The sequence below is a fragment of the Lathamus discolor genome, chromosome 3, assembly GCF_037157495.1.
Source record: "Lathamus discolor isolate bLatDis1 chromosome 3, bLatDis1.hap1, whole genome shotgun sequence".
In the NCBI taxonomy this organism is placed as follows: domain Eukaryota; kingdom Metazoa; phylum Chordata; class Aves; order Psittaciformes; family Psittacidae; genus Lathamus; species Lathamus discolor.
This window is the reverse complement of record NC_088886.1, coordinates 20644186-20663918: the sequence shown is the minus strand read 5'-3', so window position 1 is coordinate 20663918 and position 19733 is coordinate 20644186. Positions and strand designations below refer to the sequence as shown.

The 19733-nt window shown below is 45.8% G+C and overlaps 1 protein-coding gene across 1 annotated transcript; it reads right to left on the bottom strand.

Annotated features, from left to right (window-relative positions):
- Positions 1–3058: 3058 nt before the first annotated feature.
- TADA1 (transcriptional adaptor 1) lies at positions 3059–19679 on the bottom strand. The gene is made up of 8 exons (XM_065673965.1): positions 19591–19679; positions 19294–19385; positions 18111–18176; positions 11908–12005; positions 6284–6493; positions 5092–5243; positions 3939–4101; positions 3059–3561 (listed from the first exon to the last, which is right to left on the bottom strand). Exons 1-8 carry the CDS (start codon positions 19662–19664, stop codon positions 3409–3411), a joined length of 1008 nt encoding a protein of 335 aa, XP_065530037.1. The 5' UTR covers positions 19665–19679; the 3' UTR covers positions 3059–3408.
- Positions 19680–19733: the final 54 nt, after the last annotated feature.

Sequence of the window (19733 nt, the reverse complement as noted above, 5' to 3'; positions counted from 1 at the left end):
CCGTAGAACTGGCAGGCTCTTGGTGGATCCTGGGGCAGAAGACAAACCCTTCCAAACTAATTTCAGTGCTACTCTGAGGTATGCCTTTTAAGTTCAATCTTACTCATTTTAGAGGGCTGATTACTGCAGTGCAGACATATGTCATGTCACAGTGAAAGCCATCAGCTTAACAGTGACACATATCACCCTGCTTTCAGGGCAGGTCTCCAACAGCAGTAGTCAGCAACTAAGACTCCAGCTGGCTGCTGGTTACTAGTGGCACTCAATATTGGGATGAACACTCAGGAGTCAACACTGGAGTTTCTTATGCTTCCCATGTTTGCTACTGACCTTGATGACAGGATAGAGCATACAGGCACTGAACTGGGAGGAGTGGTTTCACATACGGAAGGCCAGAGCTGCTATTCAGACGGACCTAGACAGGCTGGAGAAAGAGGCTGAAAGGAACCTCAAGAAGTTCAATGGCAAATACACAGCCCGGCCACTGTTACGGAGTAATCTGCAGCAGAACAGACTGAAACTGGAGACAATAGGAGACAATAGGCAGGAACACAGCTTTGCAGGAAAGGACCTGAAGTGTGGGTGAACAAGCAACCCAGGGCTCCTCAGTGTACCTGTGCAGCAACGGCCAACCACTAGCAGGAGCACAGCTAGTAGGGCAAGGACAAGGATCCTCATCTCTGCTCAGCACCCACAGGACGATCTGGAGAGCTGGGTCCAGTATGGGATCAACAGCACAAGGACAGTGACACACCAGAGCATCTTCAGTGGAGGCTATGAAGATGGGCTGCAGCATACAACGTATAAGCAGAAGCTGAAAGTGCCAGGTTTGTTCAGCCTGGAGAGAAGGCAAAGGGAAATCTTCCTATTATCTGCTATCACTCATGGAGACCCACAAAGACACACAGGAAAAGCTGAAAGGCAACAAGCACAACATGAGAAATCCAAATAAGATGCAAGGAAAAACCTTCGCTGTCATCTTGGTCAGACAACTGCAATGGTAAATGCCACTATTTCTCTGGTCTCATCATTGGACAGTCAACCTGCACCAACTTTGAACTTAGCCCTTCTTTCAGCAGGGAGTGGACAAAGCAGCCTCCAGATATACTTTCCAGAAACTACCCCAGAAGCATCACTTCCCTCAAGACCTCTCACTTTGTGGGAAAGTGCATTGAGAACATGTGCCTTTCAGTTTTCTGATTTGTGAAATTGGGCTGACAGGATTTCCTTATTCCAGCCTTTGTTGTCTAGCAGGTGTACCAAATAACCCAAACAACAGTGTGGAATAGATGACTCAGCTCTTCAGAACATGAGGTTCTATCTGCAGAGCCTTCTCCCAGCACATGCAAACAGGAGAGGGAGGCACACTATGCCATGCTTAGTGTTTTGTTTCAGAACTCGCTTGTGATGCAGTTTAGAGGCTGTATGCTTTCTTCAGATCTGAAATCCTCAAAGCTGCCCCAAAGTTTCTAGCAAACAAAATTAATGCTTTCATTTTACACCAGAAACATAACAGTTATCAGGAAAATTCCCCTCCCACACCCCAGAGTCCATACTTTGGGTGATGTGATGATCTCACAGAGTTACTCAGGTTCAATGTTGCTTTTAAAAACTGTCATGTAAAGCCACTAGGGTCAACTTTTAAGCTAAGGCTCACTTGGAAAAGGTATGTATGTTTAAATACAGAAAAAATGGCAGTTGAGAGAAAGGAACCAAAAGCAAACTTCCATCTCCTCTCTCCCACTCCTCTCTTAACCACACACTGCTATACTTTAAGAGACATGACCTGCCAAGTACAACTGCTCTCATCCTGCCAGACCCTGCCATAGGTCTCTGCTGTTGCCTTTCCCAGCTTCTTTGCAACCCTTAAATGGTCTTCTCATGAGGAGAGCCACCAATATCTGCATGGGCATCCCCTCTTGCTATGCCCAACTCCACAGCACATCCCACAGGGTGCTGCAGAAAAGCCAGGAGCACAGAGACAACTGCACAGCCCCTTGCTACAAGTCTGGTCCAAAATGAACAGCCACAGGGGTCAAACCCAGATGTTATTAAAAAGATCAATGGGAAGAAACATCAGCGACCTGCACCTTCTTTAGTCCTGGGGGCACAGCAGCTAAGGAAACTGTGCAAGAAAAGTGAAAGATCTCCTATCTAAACACTTCCCAAACGAGAACGCTAGAGTAGAGGGGGATGATGAACTTTCCCTTTCATATCCCTCAGAGGAAACCATTTCAATTCCACTATCTGTGGCACAATAAGCCAAGTCGTCCTTCAGCAGGTATCTCCATACATGTAGTTAAAAAACAGGTAGTATATTGACAAAAATATTTTAATGGAATTCTCATGTTTTAAAAGCACAGCAGGTGGAATTCCTCTTTTCACACACAGTGATATGCATCCTCCCATGTGGAGAGCTGTGGCTCCATATTTTTCTGATTAAGTAAATATGAGACATCTTGCTTACACTGCAAATCCAATGAGCCTCAATGCTGACAGTGCACTGGTATATGTATTCAGGAGCTTCTGTCCCACCTCAGGGACGGTCAAGCTGCCTGCTGGGGGGGCGAAACCATTAGCTGTACTGACAGACACCAAAGCTGCCTCTTATCATAGGTCCAACAACTCCTGGAGCATCTGATCATCACTACTGCAAGACAGAGGTGAGTGAAGGAAGAGGCTGATAAGAAAACACTACTCACAACCTGATTTTATTGTGCGTAAAATGACACTGGACTGGAGAGAGATTCCTATGACAGTGTGCACCTTCATAGTTTGAACTGTTTTGCATCACAAATGACAGGCTAGGAAGGACCTTTCCCTTTTCGCTGTGTTTTCTCAGTTTCTGAAAGTTTCCCTGGCAGAAGAGGAACAACGTCAGCTTACAGAATTGCTCATCTTCAGAAGAGCCCACCCTGCTCCATTTAAATGAATGGAAGAGGACCCCAACAACCGCAGAAGGAGCTGGACAAGGCCCCTGCTCAGAATGAAAACTACTCAAGATGGGAAGATGAGAAAGCAGATTCTCCATGCTCACAAAAGACAACACAAATACACCTTCTTTTTAAATCAACTCTTTCTACCCTCACATTTATTAAAAAAAAAAAAAAATAAATAAAAAATTACCAAAAACCCCAAACAAACAAAAAAAAAAATAGCCCAAACCAGTCTCTGCAAACAAATCTCGTTTCTCCTTCCCAGTTCAGTGGGATTGCTGCAAGCACTCCATGACACCTGACTGTGGGGTGCAGAGAAAGTGTACTGCAACTCAGTCATATTTCCATAGGAAAAGCTGACCCATAACTTACACCATCCTTGAAATGCTAACAGAGGTTGGCAAGAAGCATCCAAGTGTCAAGTCCAAGGAACAGCATTGTAGCCATCTGAGGCCTGACATGGCTCCTAGCTCTAGCAGAGTAGAAGGCCCTCCTTTGCTGCCAGACGCTCGCGATGGATTTTATCCTGCTGCAGCTCCTCATGGTTTGGATGCCAGAGCTTCATGACAATTCTCTCAATGTTTAGAGCATAGACAGTGTGCGCAGGAATAACTTCTTTGTGCACCTGGACATACACATTAGAAAGCAAATTTCATGTTTTCATACACATTTTCCCATGCCGCCCATGGAATAACCTCCCCCTGTGCATGAGCCCAGCAGGCTGTCACACATGACAACTGCAACTTGCCAGCACTGCCACCCCAGTCAGCACAGAGCAACCAACTGTTACGCCATCTTCTAAGCGAGTGGCAAGGTAAGAAAATAATCATTTTTGCTTAGACACCTCCCCAGCACTGGCATCTGATCACAGGTAACCTACTGCAGCAGTTTGCACACCAGAACCAAATATTCCTTTAAGTACCCAGGCAGAACAAGAGCAGTAAGAAAGGACATGCCAGGCTAAGTCATTTTGCTGCATCATGTGTAACATGAACAGCTTACCTGCAGTGCCTCAAAAAGGTCATACATGTTCACTGGTGGGAGAGATGCTGGTAAGGTGTCTCCAGAGCACGCCAGGAGCAATGCTGCCTGCTGCTCGGCATCATCGGGAGGGGGCTGTGGAGCTAGACTCTGACCAGCAGAAGGCACCGCACAGGTTGGAGGGCTGTAAAGAGAGCAAGCAGTAAAACCTTCCAGTCAAGACAACAGCACTAGCTTTGGAAGTCACACAGTAGCAGTTTGGCCCCACGGTTTGCTTTGCCCTATCAGCTGACTTAGCCCTAACATACGTAAAATTATTTCAGTTGTAATTACGAATATCTTTAAAATTCCAGTATAATAAAAATAGCACAAACTGATCCTCAACATGCTTCAAACCTGCTTAACTGATCTCAATTGGGCAACTTTTTATTTACAGCCAATTGCTTCTACTCAGCACAAGACTTAAGGCACTCACAACATAAAACTGAAAGACAAAAGTCGTTAGGCAGAGCTGTTTGGATTGCCCTGTAGTGCTTGTAGTGCTGTAATCAAACCTTAAAACACCCACGACCTCCTGTCAACTCCTAGAAGCTGTCACAGACAAACACAGCTGCCTTCTCATACACACAGGTTGCCAGATGCACAGCACAAGTTGCTTGACATTGAGACTTTGGAAAACAAGATGACCTTGAAGCTCTGCTAACTGGAAAGGCATGCCAAGGAGCCATAAATACATTTGGATGCAGGAAACAGCAGGGTGCCCTCACCAGCATTTCACTCCTATGGCACCGCAGCGATGCCCCACAAAGGCATGGCTCTTCTGCCCAGGCTCTTCCGCCCTGAGAACAGCAGAATTCCTGTCTCACTCACTAGTTTCCAAAAAGCAATAATTATTAAGGACATTCAGAGGGCCAGGGGTCACCTTCTTAAATTTGTGGACAAGCACAAGTGAGAAAAAGGGACTTAAAACTGTTCTAAACTCCACTGCTGGGAAATCTCCATGTTCTCCCTCTCTGTTTAGCCCTACAGTCCTCCATACTGATACCCTCCTAGTGTGAAAGCTAAACACCATTATTAATAGATTCTACTAAGTAAAAAGGGAAACTGAACCATGGAGTAACTTCACAACTACCAACTTGCACTTGAAATTAGCAGGGTGCTGAGAGCTCCTTACCACTCAATTAAATTGTTATAAGCAACAACACTGTTCTTCAGATACGGCTGAGGGTTAACGTTGCTTCCAAAAGCATATTTAAAATGGCCATCTCTCAGACGATAGGCTTTCCGCCGGGATATCACAGATGTCAGAATATCCTTAAGATGGTTCTGCAATGAAAAACAATCTTATTACTCATGCTGATTCATCTACTGTACCAAGCCATGGCTATGAGAAGTGCCTCATGAATTGGCAAGACAGAAGTAGTGCTGCTATGACCACAAGGACCTAAAGATCTGGAACCAGGATCTGGACAAGTTACAGTACGTTTTCACTGACAGAGCTGGATACAGAGAACACAGCACTGTGCGAGTACTGGAGGCATTAGCCTGTGAACTGTACTTAAATACATGATGTACTGCTTTAAATGGCAAAGAGGCTTCTTAAATGCTAGGAAATTCCCAACATCTGACCCCTTTGATAAAGAGTTAAGAGATTTCATCACTGGCAGTAGATGTTGCATTTGTACTGAAATATTGTCCCTAAAACTACAGCGAAAAGCCACACACTCCTCATTTTCAGACTGTTCAGTTGCCTGGAAAGCGTTGGAGTAGTATTGTCTGAGAAGACAACCAGACAACTGCTTCTTAGTCTGGCCTCAGTCCCAGATGGGGAATTCAGGTTGGCCTCCACATCCTGACTCCAGAAAACCATCCACACACCAGTGCTCCAAGTAACAGCTGTATCAGTCCTGGGGTACATCAGGCAAGCGAAAACCAGCAAGAGCAGGCACTTCACCTGCAGGTGTTCCCCAATCTGTCACTTCACTACCATGCCAGATACTTACACCTGTAACAGAGGTTTTGGGACTTTTCTTTTTATAGAAGTGTTTAAACTGGAGCTCCCATTCTGTCCCTGCTTTTAACTGACACAAACAGCATTTTCCAAAACAGCTATTTAAGCATGCCCAGAGTTCCTCATATGAAAGCACTTCAAAATTAACACTTGCAGGCAGAAATCCAAGACTTTACATCTATGATGCCACAAGTCTGGAAGACCTCTGAGTTTCACATTACTCTTCCCAAGGAAAACTGGCAGTTAGAGAAGCAGGTTTCCTCCACACACTGAAGGGCACTACTCCCTACTGCACACAAAGCATTTTGCTGCTGGCATAATGAGACCACCACTGCTGCCCAGCCCAGCCTCTCACCTCCACAGCATAAACAACTGCCGTCACTGCCTCCTCTGTAACATTGTCTAGCCCATGCTCATACGCTGTTACGATCATCCTTCCTTCTAACTGGCCACGTGTAGGAAGCATCATGGTATGAGAACACAGCTTCAAATCATCATCTTCTTGAGGATCCTTTGCCACAAATTGCTGGGCTCCAGACAGCGGATTCTGAGGTTGGAACCGATGCTGTTACGAACACAACATTAGACCGTAAGAAGAAAAATACCCAGCAGACCCTTTGGTTCATCACACTAAACATCGCTTCTCCAGCTGGAAAGCAAATGCCTGCAAAAGTGTATCACAGTAGGACAAGCAGAGTGATATTCTTCCCCAGGACACTCTCCCAATCCCCAATGATTTGTGACTGAAGAAATTTGAGCCAGAGTTGGTGTCCTTCTATTAAGCAACCCAAGAACTTGTTCAGCAGCGCCCTGAACCACCCAAACTTTGGGTACCCACATCCTACAGCAAGGAATTCTATGGTGTAACAACATACCACATAAAGAGTCACCTTCTCTGGTTTGCTCTGTACCTCCCCCACCTGCTAGATTCTTTTGATTCTCCTGTAAGGCTCAAATGCTATCCAGGCCAGTGCTAATTTTATGGACTTCCATATTTCACGGTCACCTCTTTCCATGCTGAAGGGTTCTTGTCTATTTACCTATTTCTTGTACAGAAGGGTGTGGTTTACTTACTAACTATACAGTTTCCATCAACATCAAAACCATCATCTTAAGCTTGTGTGATTGACTCGCGTTTATTTAAAGCTTCAAATGGAACAACTTAGGCAAATTCCAGGTTTGAATTTCATACTCCAGTCTCCCCATGCACTTACAATACTCCAAGCAGAGCTGTGTTACTGAGCAGCCACTGATTCAGAGATGGATTACGGATACTTTTCAGAACTGCCTCAGTTATTCAGGAAAAAAAAACAAACAAAAAAAAAGACATCACAGAACAGGAATCTGTACCACAAGACGGCAACCCCCATTTTCCCAGCCACACATATTCCAGCACAATGCCCTTGCAGAGCTGGTGCCTCAAGCTCCAAGTGGTTGTGGTGGCTCCTGGGAAGTTTTGGGCCCCAGGTAAAGCGGGGGAAAAAAAGCAGATGAGAACAACTGATACTTGAGCCCAGACATGTGCTTGACCCAGCCCACAAGGGAACAAGCTGATGGAATACTCCCACAAGCATCCAAGCCACAAATCCAGTGGCTCTGGAATGACAATGGCTGCAAGGTTCTCAGGGCATCAAGACAAACACATTCTTTAAATATAAACAACGAATATGCAGCTAAGTGGATCTTTCACATCTTGGTTTCAGGAGAAGAAGGGCAGCTGCTTTACTCAAAGTACAGTGTGGCATTTAACTCAAGAGTGAAAAACCAATCCACCCACCAGTTATGTGAAAGCAGGTTTCCCTCCCCGTAATTCTGAAGACTTACGCTTTCATTACAGGAAAGCTACATATCTGTATGCCTGGAAAAAAAGACTTTCAAATGTAAGCAACTCCAAAGGAGAATGTGGTTTAGCAGAGCAGAAGCCAATGGAATGAACCTGCAGTCATTCACTGCTATTACTCTGACCAATGAGGGAAACATCAGGAAATACCAAGGCACTTCAAGTTCACACTGCTCAGGAATTCCACTAGTAGTAGACAAGCCCATTAATCACAACATACAGTACTTACTACCAAGCATTACAGGAATACATGAATAAACACACACTAGGTGTGTTGTAACACAGGGGGATCGGAGTAACCAAATTCCAAGGCTTCCACTACATCACAACTTGTTTCTCAACCTCCCCCTCCACTTGCTACTGAGAAGTCATGGTGACGTTTTGGAACAAAAAGATGACAGACTGCCCTAAGAATTCAGGTTGTGGCTGTGAATGCTGCAGAATACTTCAGCAGTTTTCAAATGCAACAAGCCTTCAGCCGGACACATCCCTCAAACACCAGTCACTGAAGCACACATGTGGTGCCTAACTATAGTCCCCAGAAGTGCAGTATGCACTTCAGCTAAGCCAACCTAACCCCTCAATGCCTAAGACCAGGAAGTTCTACATGTCCGTTCTCCCCTATCCCCAGCTCCTTCTTTCTTTTCACTGCCTTTTATCCAACCACAAAGAACACTGATCCAGCTGAACAAACCAACAAGAAAAACTTGGGGTTTGTGGTCTTTTTTTGTGTGGTTTGTTTTCTGCCTTGTCAGAAAACTGAACTGGATCATGATCACAGAATCACAGAACCAACCATAGGACAGTTTGGGCTGGAAGGACTTTAAAGATCACCTCGTTCCAACCCCCCTGCCACAGGCAGGGACACCTTCCACTAGACCAGGTTGCTCAAAGCACCGTCCAGCCAGGCCTTGAATTCTTCCAAGGATGAGACATCCACAGCTTCTCTGGACAACCTGTTCCATGCCTCACCACTCTCACATTGAAGAATTTTTCCTAGCGTCTAACCTCCCCTCTGTCAGTTTAAAGCCATTTCCCCTTGTCCTATCACTACATGCCCTTGCAAAAAGTCCCTCTCCAGATGTCTTGTAGGCCCCCATCATGTGCTCAGACTTGTCTCATCAAACCCTGCCTGCTGAAGACAGTGCCCCATCCCAATCCTCTTTCATACCAGGCCCCCTCCACACTGGTCTGGCAGTGCCAATACAACTGTAGAACAAATATAGGCAGTACCAGATGGAGGTACAGAGCCCTTGCTGCCAAGTGAAATGGATCTTGCATGTTTACCTGCCACCTACCAGAAGACAGCATCTTTGCAAAACATGTTCTGAAACAACTTGACCCTCTTAAACAACAAACATCTTACTTCTACCACTTCTGATTGCAGAGTCCTGTAGAGCAGACCACACAATCACCGAGTTCTGCCTGACTCCTGAATAAATAGGAAATCCCTTTTGTTTCAAGTATCTCACAGATGTATGAAGTGAACAAGATATTACACAGAATGTGAGAGGTGAATGAGACTATGAAAGACCTGCCCAAGCATAACTGCAGTGACCATAGATCTTCAGTTATTCCTCACTGGTTCCTGGAATACGAGGTTTTGCAACTTCAACATTTAGGTGGCCTTCCATGGATTCTCTGGTGTCTAACAAAGCCAGGTCACACTGTAGCCTTTCACAGAATCACAGAATCCCAAGGGTTGGAAGGGACCTAAAAAGATCATCTAGTCCAACCCCCCTGCAAGAGCAGGGTAACCTACAGTACATCACACAGGAACTTGTCCAGGTGGGCCTTGAATATCTCCAGTGTAGGAGACTCCACAACCCCCCTGGGCAACCTGTTCCAGTGCTCTGTCACTCTTACAGTAAAGAAGTTCTTCCTGATGTTAACGTGGAACTTCCTATGCTCCAGTTTACACCCATTGCCCCTTGTCCTATCACTGGATATCACTGAAAAAAGCCTAGCTCCATCATCCTGACACCTACCCTTTACATATTTGTAAACATTGATGAGGTCACCCCTCAGTCTCCTCTTCTCCAAGCTAAAGAGACCCAGCTCCCTCAGCCTCTCCACATAAGGGAGATGTTCCACTCCCTTAATCATCTTTGTGGCTCTGCGCTGGACTCCTTCAAGCAATTCCCTGTCCTTCTTGAATTGAGGGGCCCAGAACTGGACACAATATTCCAGATGCGGCCTCACCAAGGCTGAGTAGAGGGGGAGGAGAACCTCTCTTGACCTACTAACCACTCCCTTTCTAATGCACCCTAAGATGCCATTTGCCTTCTTGGCCACAAGAGCACATTGCTGGCTCATGGTCATCCTCCTATCCACCAGGACCCCCAGGTCCCTTTCCCCTTCACTACTTTCCAGCAGGTCAACCCCCAACCTGTACTGGTACATGGGGTTGTTCTTCCCCAGATGCAAGACTCTACACTTGCCCTTGTTAAATTTCATCAAGTTTCTCCCCGCCCAACTCTCCAGCCTGTCCAGGTCTCGCTGAATGGCAGCACAGTCCTCTGGTGTGTCAGCCACTCCTCCCAGTTTTGTGTCATCAGCAAACTTGCTGAGGGTGCACTCAGTTCCCTCATCCAGGTCATTGATGAAAATATTAAACAGCACCGGTCCCAGCACCGACCCCTGAGGAACTCCACTAGTCACAGACCTCCAGCTAGATTCTGCGCCATTGACCACAACTCTCTGCCTTCTTCCTTTCAACCAGTTCTCGATCCACCTCACTACTTGATCGTCAAGCCCACACTTCCTTAGCTTATCTATGAGGATGCTGTGGGAGACAGTATCAAATGCCTTACTGAAATCAAGAAAAACTACATCTACCGCTCTACCATCATCCCTCCACCTAGTCACTTCCTCATAGAAGGCTATAAGGTTGGTCATACATGACTTCCCCCTCATAAAACCATGTTGGCTGTTCTTAATGACCCCCTCATCCTTGATATGCCTAGTGATGGAGTCAAGAATAAGTTGTTCCATCACCTTTCCAGGGATGGAGGTAAGGCTGACCGGTCTATAATTACCCGGGTCCTCCTTCTTGCCCTTCTTATAGATTGGTGTGACCTTTGCCATCCGCCAATCCTCAGGCACCTCGCCCGTTTCCCACGACTTACCAAAGATGATGGAAAGTGGCCTAGCAATGACCTCCGCCAGCTCCCTCAGCACCCGTGGGTGCATTCCATCCGGACCCATCGATTTACAGATGTCCAGATTGCATAGCTGATCCCTAACCCAATCCTCATCTACCAAAGCAAACTCCTCCTTTGTCCTGACTCCTTCTGGGGCTATAGAAATCCGGGGCCCTCGGGGAGAGTCTGCAGGAGTAAAGACAGAGGCAAAGAAGGCATTCAGCACCTCTGCCTTCTTTATATCCTCTGTCTCCAGGGTACCCACTTCGTTCAGCAGTGGGCCTATATTGCCTCTTGTGTTAGTTTTATTTGCTATGTATTTGAAGAAGCCCTTTCTATTGTCTTTAACCCGACTAGCAAGATTGATTTCCAAGGAGGCCTTAGCTGTCCTAATTGCCTCCCTACATCCTCTAACAACTGTCCTATATTCCTCCCAAGCGGCCAGCCCCTCCTTCCATAATCCATAGATTCTCTTTTTCCACTTGAGTTTGCCCAGCAGCTCCTTGTTTAACCACGCCGGTCTCCTAGATCCCTTACTTGACTTCCTACTTATTGGGACGCTCCGATCCTGAGCTTGGAAGAAGCGGTCCTTGAATGCTAACCAACTATCTTGAGCCCCTTTACCGCCTAGTACACTTTCCCATGAGACTTCCCTTAGCAGTTGACTGAAGAGGCCAAAGTTGGCCCTTCGGAAATCCAGAACTGTGGCTTTGCTAGGTATTCTATTCCTCCCACACAGGATCCTAAACTCCACCATCTCATGGTCACTGCAGCCAAGGCTGCCATTGACCGTCACCACTTCGCTTCCACAAGACAGACAGCAGCCACTAACCCCCCAGCTCTTATTCCAATCCAGAACTCAAAACAAATAAGACATACATCACTGCACATGTTGGACTTCCATCATCCCTGGAAGCAAGAAAAGCTGCATGCATGTGCAGAGCTCTCCACCCATGAAAGAATGTCAGAGAGCCATGACCATTTGATCACACTTACATCAAACTTTTGTCGAACAGAAGATATCTTTTTCTTTCCTTTGGGTTTTCCAGGTTTAGTTGCAGAGCCACCCGGCCATGGCAGAGTTCCAGCACCTTCTACAAATTGAAAAGGTAAAAAAAACAACAAAAAAACAAGCATCAAAACCCCTTAACCCAAAATCAACAGCCATGGCCCAAAGGAAGGACTTCTCTGAGGAGAATGCTTTTGGCAGCCCTTTCCTTTCTTCACCAGCCCCCTGCAAGCTTGACTTACTCATGTCCCATTACTTTAGTACAAACTTGTCAGCATTCCACACAAAAATCCATGGTGGAAGGACGGAGAAGAGCACAACCACCAGGAAAGCCACAAGGAAGACACAAGCCATTTATTCCATCAGGAAGATGACAGGACCTTGCCCACGGGGAGGATTTCCCTCCCACCGACTCCTGGATCAGATGACAAGCAAAAGGATCAAGCAGTCTGACTTGCCTTTACAGGTAGTTCCCCATCAGCTTTAGCCAGCTTTGTCTCACACCCTTGTTAAACATCACAGCTGATCATTCTTGCTGCGCTGAGGGGAGACGGAAGAACTGCAAAGGCCACTGAGCTCAGGAGCAGGATGACACCAAAGCAAGCAGTGAGCTTGTGACTGACCAGAACTGGCAGGCAGCTGAGAAAGCTATCACCACGTAATACCAATAAATACATTTGGCCACATCAGAAGTCCACAGTATGCTGTCTGACAGCTATGCCTATAGTAGGTCAAACCACATTCTGACAATCACAGAGCTCTCGGCAAGGACAGCCTAGCAGACTTACCACTGACGAGTTTACAGGATCCATGCACAATTCCTTCAGGTACATTAGCACTAAGACAGTGTTGGTTTGGATGCATATGCACTTGCTGATAGTGAACAAAAAGTACAACTCAAAGACTGGACAGCCCTCTCGTGGCTACTGTGGCAGTCTCTGCTCTGCACCACCAGTATCCTCCTCCCTCAGTTTTGCATAGCACCTGAGCACCCTTTTTGAGTCCTTGCCTACCTCCCACCTCCAGAGATGCCAGACAACTGAGCTCCGAAAGTATTTCACTCAGCTCCAAAGTGGAGGCTGGAGCTCTACTGCCAGGCAGTGCTGACAGCACTGACATTTCAGATGTTCTCTTGCCTGAGAACAGCATTTGCCATTACAAGAAAAGACAGCAGCCAACCCACAACTCAGCATCCACAGCTTGGCCAGCCTCAAGCACACTCACTGAGTACCAACAACCAACCATTCTGGTTCCCTCCTGTTACTGCAGGTGGCCACAGCTCAACACCAGCTTTACATCAACCTGTGTGTTTACCTCCAGCTCTCAAAACTATGTTTAATTTGCTGTAATCAGGAATTCATAAATACAATTATACTGCAGCCCTGCTTATAGGGAATGAGGCTGGCCAAAGGTCCTTAGCTATGTGGAGCTTCCCACTCTCCCGGCTGAAGCATGAGCAGTGTTCTCTGCCATGAAAGAAAAACAACTTTTAAATATGACTTTAGGGGTCAGGTTAAAGCAGAAGAAACCAGGTGAAGTTTTCAAACCACAGCTGCTAAGAAGGAGTTAGAAACAAACTACACACACAGAGATGATATATTGCTCCTATAAAAAGTAGTTTACTAAAAAGTTAAGCTACATCCTAATGGTGAGGTGAAAACCAATAGTCTACAATAAGCCCTGCTGTCCAAATCCACCAGTCAATTATAGGAAATAAAAAGATAATAAATCCCCTCCAAAAATTTTAAAGGTGGTGTCACTACTCATCACTACATCACAGGAGAGGCCCTCATGAGTGGGTGTTGGAAAGCACCATGAGGGCAACCATCTCAAGGACCGCTACTGCCCTTCATCAAGATCTCAGGGCTTACATCTTAGAATCTATCAAAATAACTCTACTTCTCTCACAAGATTCTTGGCTCTTTACAGATGAGTCCTTTCTTGCCCCTCCTCCTCTCCTCCACAGCAGGTCAGACCCCTTCTAGGCAGGGGGGATTATGTGTGTTATGGACACAGAAATTACCTGGTCCATTTCACATCTTCCAATAAAAACACATCTTTAGCTTGCAATACCACCCCACCCCAGACCCTTCTGCCTTATGAGTCATCACATACAGCTCCTCATCCTCACTTGTGACAGTTTCCTTAACAACTAGCTACATGACAGGTGGTGGAGACAGAGAAACTGGAACAGATGGAGACAGAAACAAACCATCCTTTTGTCTAATAATGTATTACACATTAACAGGTTACAGCAGGGTCAGATTTTTTTAAATGTCTTATTTAAAAATATATTATAGAGACCTTTAAACCAAATGGCAACTGATTTTCAAGGCTTTGACAGCGGATCTGAAAGATGCAACTTAACTGAATCTCAGCCTGTGCATTAAAAAAAAACAAATTTAGCCAGACTTAGCTTAGAATAAGGAAAAAGAGAGACACTGTCTCCTATTGTCCATTATAATGAGGCCAATGCAGAATTTTTCTGTCTCCTTTTCCAGATTTGTCTAATGCAAGACAGGCTTGGTAATAGGAAAAGTAAGCAAAATTTCCCTCTAGTATTCTAAGAAAACCAGTACTTGCATTCCTGGCCACAAGTGACAAGGCTGGGCTGTCCCAGGCATGAAACTTCAGAGATGTTAGCAGCTTTTCTTTAAATCTTGCTAGCGAGAGAATGAGATATTAACAAGCCACAGCAATGGCTGCTGATAGGCCTTCAAAGATGAGCAACAGATAAGAATGTTTTTCTAAGAGCTGCCACACATCTGCAGTGATGGCACCAGCCGGTCCAGACAGAGCGCGTCAGGTTTTCCTGACGTGCTGCACTAGCACCAGATAGGAGGAAAGGTCAAAGATACAAACAGAGAAAGTCACGACAGAGAAAAGCAGCCAGGCACAGGAAACATGCAATTTTCCACCCTCATTTATTCAATCTTCAGCTGTTTTGGATTTTGTTTTACTGCAGAGACAGGAAAATTATTTTTTAGTCAAATATATTCTGATGACCCTCCTCTGTCAAGAATTCACACTTCCATTTTCTTCCTTTCCTCCCTTCCCAGGTCTGGAGAGAAGAGAACTCAACGCAACCTGCACCCATCTCACAGGTGGCAGCCCTTCAAGCACAGCCTGTGGGTAATGCTGATAGAATAAAATGCTCCTGCTGTCCTGGCATGAGTTCCAATTTGCTGAACCATCTCTTAGATGGCTCCAGATTACTAGCAAATAAACCCTTACAACACCAAATCAAGTGAATGCAATTGTCTCAGGTTTATTAACATTTAGCTAAGGAGGGAGGTAACAGCTCAAGTGAGGTTAAGTATTACCTCAAGAAACTTTGCTGACTTGATTGCAACAAATAAGCTTAGTGAGCAAGATTAAAAAAGGCTTTACATTTGAGTTCTTTTTGATGGAGAAATGATATAAAAATTCAGAAAAGTACTTACAAAAATATTGGTAGAAAGAGAATACCAAAGAAAACAATTTTCTTATAATGGGAAGACTGGCACAGCCAACCTAAAATTACCAGTAAGGAACACTATAGTATTTTGGATAGCATATATCTGGGAAGTGTCCTCTCTTCTGGCACTTTCACAGCTTCCCAGATATGTTACAGCTGGGTGCCACTCAAGTATTTATGGGTGTCTTCACAAATATGGCTAGCAGAGGTAAAAACATCCATTTTTAAAAAGGGCAGAGAAGCCACATTCAGGGTTCCTCAGGATCCTGCTGTGCCCTCAGTGGGAACTCAGCAGGAATTGAAGAAACTGGTCATTCTTCACATTGAAATAGGTATGAACTTCCTTCCCTCTCCACCACCAACTCCTAAACATCCTATGCCACACAGGCTGTTGAACTGGGATTTGAAGTTTGTGTGATCAACACCCTAAGCAGATGAGACGGGGAAATAGGAAGTGTCCCCACAAAGGGTTAGGTTCCCCCAGTGTCCCTTACAAGTCCAAGTGGAACCACTACTGCCAGAGACAGCAAAATCTGGATCAGATCAGTTTGCATGGTCCAACATATATGATAATCACGTCTTAAAAATACCTTCCCCAAAGCTGCCTATTCCAAATGCTACAATATCAAGTACACTTTTAACACTGACCACGCATTAATACAAAATAGCATTTTAAGATAGTTCTTTTTCCATTGTGTCTCTCACGTGAAGGTGGAAAGTACATGCACCAGTAACCCTCATGACATGCCAACTGCATCAAGCACATTTCTTTAAAGTTACTTGTTTCCGTGAATCATGATGCTTACATCTCCACCTTCTGCCCAAAAGACAGTGGCGGAGACAAAAGCCTGTTAGCTTTCCATTCTCACATTGGGAAAAAGAAAAAAGGAAGAAAAAAACAACCTTGCAGGTATCAAACATATCTAGAAGGAAAAAAAAACAAGTCTAGACATAGCATCTAGTATTCCACTTGTACTGAACTTTCCTTGGCTTGCACGTGTAATCAGCTGCACCACACACAGCAGACTGGCAAGTAAAATGTGTGTCTACCAGGCAGTTGCCCAGAAAGAGGTATCTCAGCACAGATTGGCTCAAAAATCATTGGGAGACTGCACCAATCTGAGGAGAGCAAAACAGACTCTAGAAGGGACTAGCAGCATGTACCTGCAAAGCACTAAACCATGTCCTCAGGAACATACACATGATTAAACTGCAGTGGCTGTTTCTTTTCAAGCTGGCTTACGCAGATGTGTGGCTAGAGCCAACTAAAGCCTGCCTGAAAGCACTGGAGGTGACCACCAGCTGGTCAGCTATCATTCCATTACATGCTGTCACCAAGCTGCTGAAGCACTACCATGAAGGGTCCTTCAAGGGCTTTTAAAGACAGTAAGCTTCAATGGGACAAGAGGGAAAGTCCTTGCAAGGACTTGAAATGAAAAAAGGTCAGGCAGGACATAACAAGCATGTGGAAGACACCTGTGGAGCACCACATTGCTTTGTGATGGAGCTTGCAGTTTTAAAACAATCCTAGATAGCCTTGAAAAGAGGGGCACTGGAGGGGCTGGTAGAGTTCGCTGGCAAATCTGAACTACTCAAGCCCGGGGAAGATGAAGCCTGACTGAAGGGCTGCAAAAAAGCTGCAGAAGACTATGTGACTGGATAAAGAAACAAATGAAATTCAATAGTTAAGAACAGAGTAATGCACACAGAAACAAACAACCCCAGCTTTAGTCACACAGCAATGGGCTCTAAGCTGACTACTGTCACTCAGAGGCAAGACCTATGAGCTTTGATCTCTACTCCAACACTTGCATGTCAGTGCTGAGCTCAGGGAACACAGGCACGCTCTCCCTCTGTCTCATAATTTACACTCAGATACTTCAGGTAACACCCACAGGGGAATTGCTGTGCTTGTACTTTCTTTTTATAATCCAGCTGCAAGCCAAAAGCAACAACTAAGTCAAAAGCAAGGAGCAGCAAGATTAATATAAAGAGGAAAAGCCTGAGACTCAAAGGGCATTCATAAAGTTCAAGAGCAAACAAAGCAAGGTGGGAGAGGTTAGCATTTAATTAGCACAGCTGGTATAGTTAAAGACCAGCTGCAACACAAAAAGCTGTGGGTATCCAAAAATGCATATTTTTTTTTCATTCCTCTAGATACATCAGGTACACCAGTAACAGAGATCCTCTCTCCTCAAAATCTTGCCTCTCTACTCTCAGCCCAGAGCTGTAACAATTTTTTCTCCCTTACTACACAGCAGTCTCATATTCTGGATTGCAGTTCAGCTGTCCTTCCTACCAAATCTCCAATTGAGAGCTCTTCTGAAGACCAAAAAAGACATATCTCACAACCCTGACAACAGCCATTGAAAATGCTCACAGAGCTAAAAGGTGAACCATCAGAAGAAGGCTCGGTTAACCAGCCACTGCTCAACCAAGACTCACTGTAGACATTCCCAGTAGAAGCCTTTACATTTCAGCACACACCCAGTCCAGGAATCAAACCAGTTTATCACACACAGCAATCCAGTGCCAGCCTCTAACCAAGCACAGGCAGCTTGTTCAGAAAAGCATCTCTGCTGAAGTCAGCTGGATCACTATTTTGCTACCCTTTAGCCTGCGTGGTAAAAAGAACACAGATATTAAGGCTCAGAAAACTGGCGTACTTTGTACAAAGTACACATGGCAAAGCATTGCTACCTGGTTGTTTTAATAAGGCTTCTCAGGACTTACCTGGTGCAGAAACCAAGATCTGGCATCGGGTAAGAATGGCCAGGAGGAAATCGTTGTGAGAGTGGACTGTGTAAAGACAGACAGTTCATTAGCAATATATCAATGCCCAGAGGCACTCCCTCAAATCGATCTTACAGTAGCTCACAATGCCCTTCCAGGCACACATTGCCAACATGCTTAGCTACACAGGCACAACTCTCAATTTAAGTTTTTTTGAGAGCTTTCTTCTTCTAGACCCAGAAACTGCTACTACTACACTAACAAAAAGGACATTACACGATACGAAAATAAATTTTGTCACTTCTCAGTGTGCTACACATAAAAATCCAGCCCTAAAGCATGCAACATGAAACATCTGGTGCATTCAGCCAGCCAGAGAAGGATCCAATGTCCCTCCTGCCATATAGACTTATGATACAGAGCTTTTAGTTTGCTAGGAAAGGACCAGTAAGAGCCACACCCAGAGAAGGAAAATTAAGTCAAACAGATTCTAGATAAATGCAACTTCCTTGCAGAAAGGTTACTGGAACACAAAATAAGTAACTACGCATCAGAAAAAGCAAAGATGTACTTCATAAGCAGGGTCAGAGGGTGAAAGGATCCTCTTCAGCTTTTGAACACAAGCACTAACACTCCCTGCTCTTTCCCACAGAGATCACAAACATGGAGGTCAGGAGCCCCAACAATAATCTCAGCAATACCCACCACTGTTCACAGATCTACAGAGAGGCAATGACAAGAGACTTTCACCCTCCAGCACTCCCACCTGCCACCCCGAAGAACAGGAAAAGCACCTGCCTGCTGCAGAACTGCCTAGGTGAGTTTGGGGTTCCCTTCCCCATTTCAACCACACCAGTTCAGTCCCAGCCACAGGAAGAGCACAGCATGGAAAGGACTGGGTTTCTACAGTGACATAACAAAATGGCTTTTTGTTTGCTGGGACACCGTATCTTACCATATTCTCACAAGACCAAATTGCCTGTCAGTGCTAAGGCCACACAGGGACTTTTCCCCAGCAGCTCAGGGCACCTCGCACCTAGGGCTACAGGAGCCCCAGCTACTCTTATTTCCCTTACAGCAATTCCCCTGTCCGGGAAGCAGTGTGCAGCAGAGAGGAGCTCCTCCCAGGCCTGGCAAACCAGCATCAGAGCCACAGAAACACAAACACGACATGGCTTTTTACCATTGTCTTGCGTGAGAAGCCTGCGCGCTTCCAGGTCAAACTCCTCCTTACTGATCTTCTGCTTGAACCAGAGCTTCAAATTGGCCCAGTACCTAGGGGACAGCGGGAAAGGTAGAGACACCAAGCAAAAGGCGCTGCTCCTAAACGCCCTCCTTCCCAGCTCCAGCACAGAGGGGTCCGGATCCCAGGCCAGCGCTGAGGCTTCCGCACGGACACGGTACAAACGCGCGCCCAGGCCCCACTGCCGCCCGGCCTCACCCTCCAGCCGGCTCCGCTCCCCTCCCCCACCGCACTCACTGCTTCACGTTCTCGCCCAGCGCCTCGCTGAGGCTCTTCTTGGCCGCCTCCAGCTCGCTCACGTAGGTCGCCATCACCGCCGCCACCTGAGAAAGACAGCAAAACCCCCCTCCCCTCCCAAGCCACAAAGTGCGACGGCAGCC

Coding starts and splice junctions, on each gene's coding strand:
- TADA1 (XM_065673965.1), bottom strand. CDS start 19,664: ATGGCGACCTACGTGAGCGAGCTGGAGGCGGCCAAGAAGAGCCTCAGC. Junction 12,006..18,110: donor GATCTTGGTTTCTGCACCAG/GTAAGTCCTGAG, acceptor TTCAATTTGTAG/AAGGTGCTGGAACTCTGCCA. Junction 3,562..3,938: donor ACCTTTTTGAGGCACTGCAG/GTAAGCTGTTCA, acceptor GTGTATGTCCAG/GTGCACAAAGAAGTTATTCC.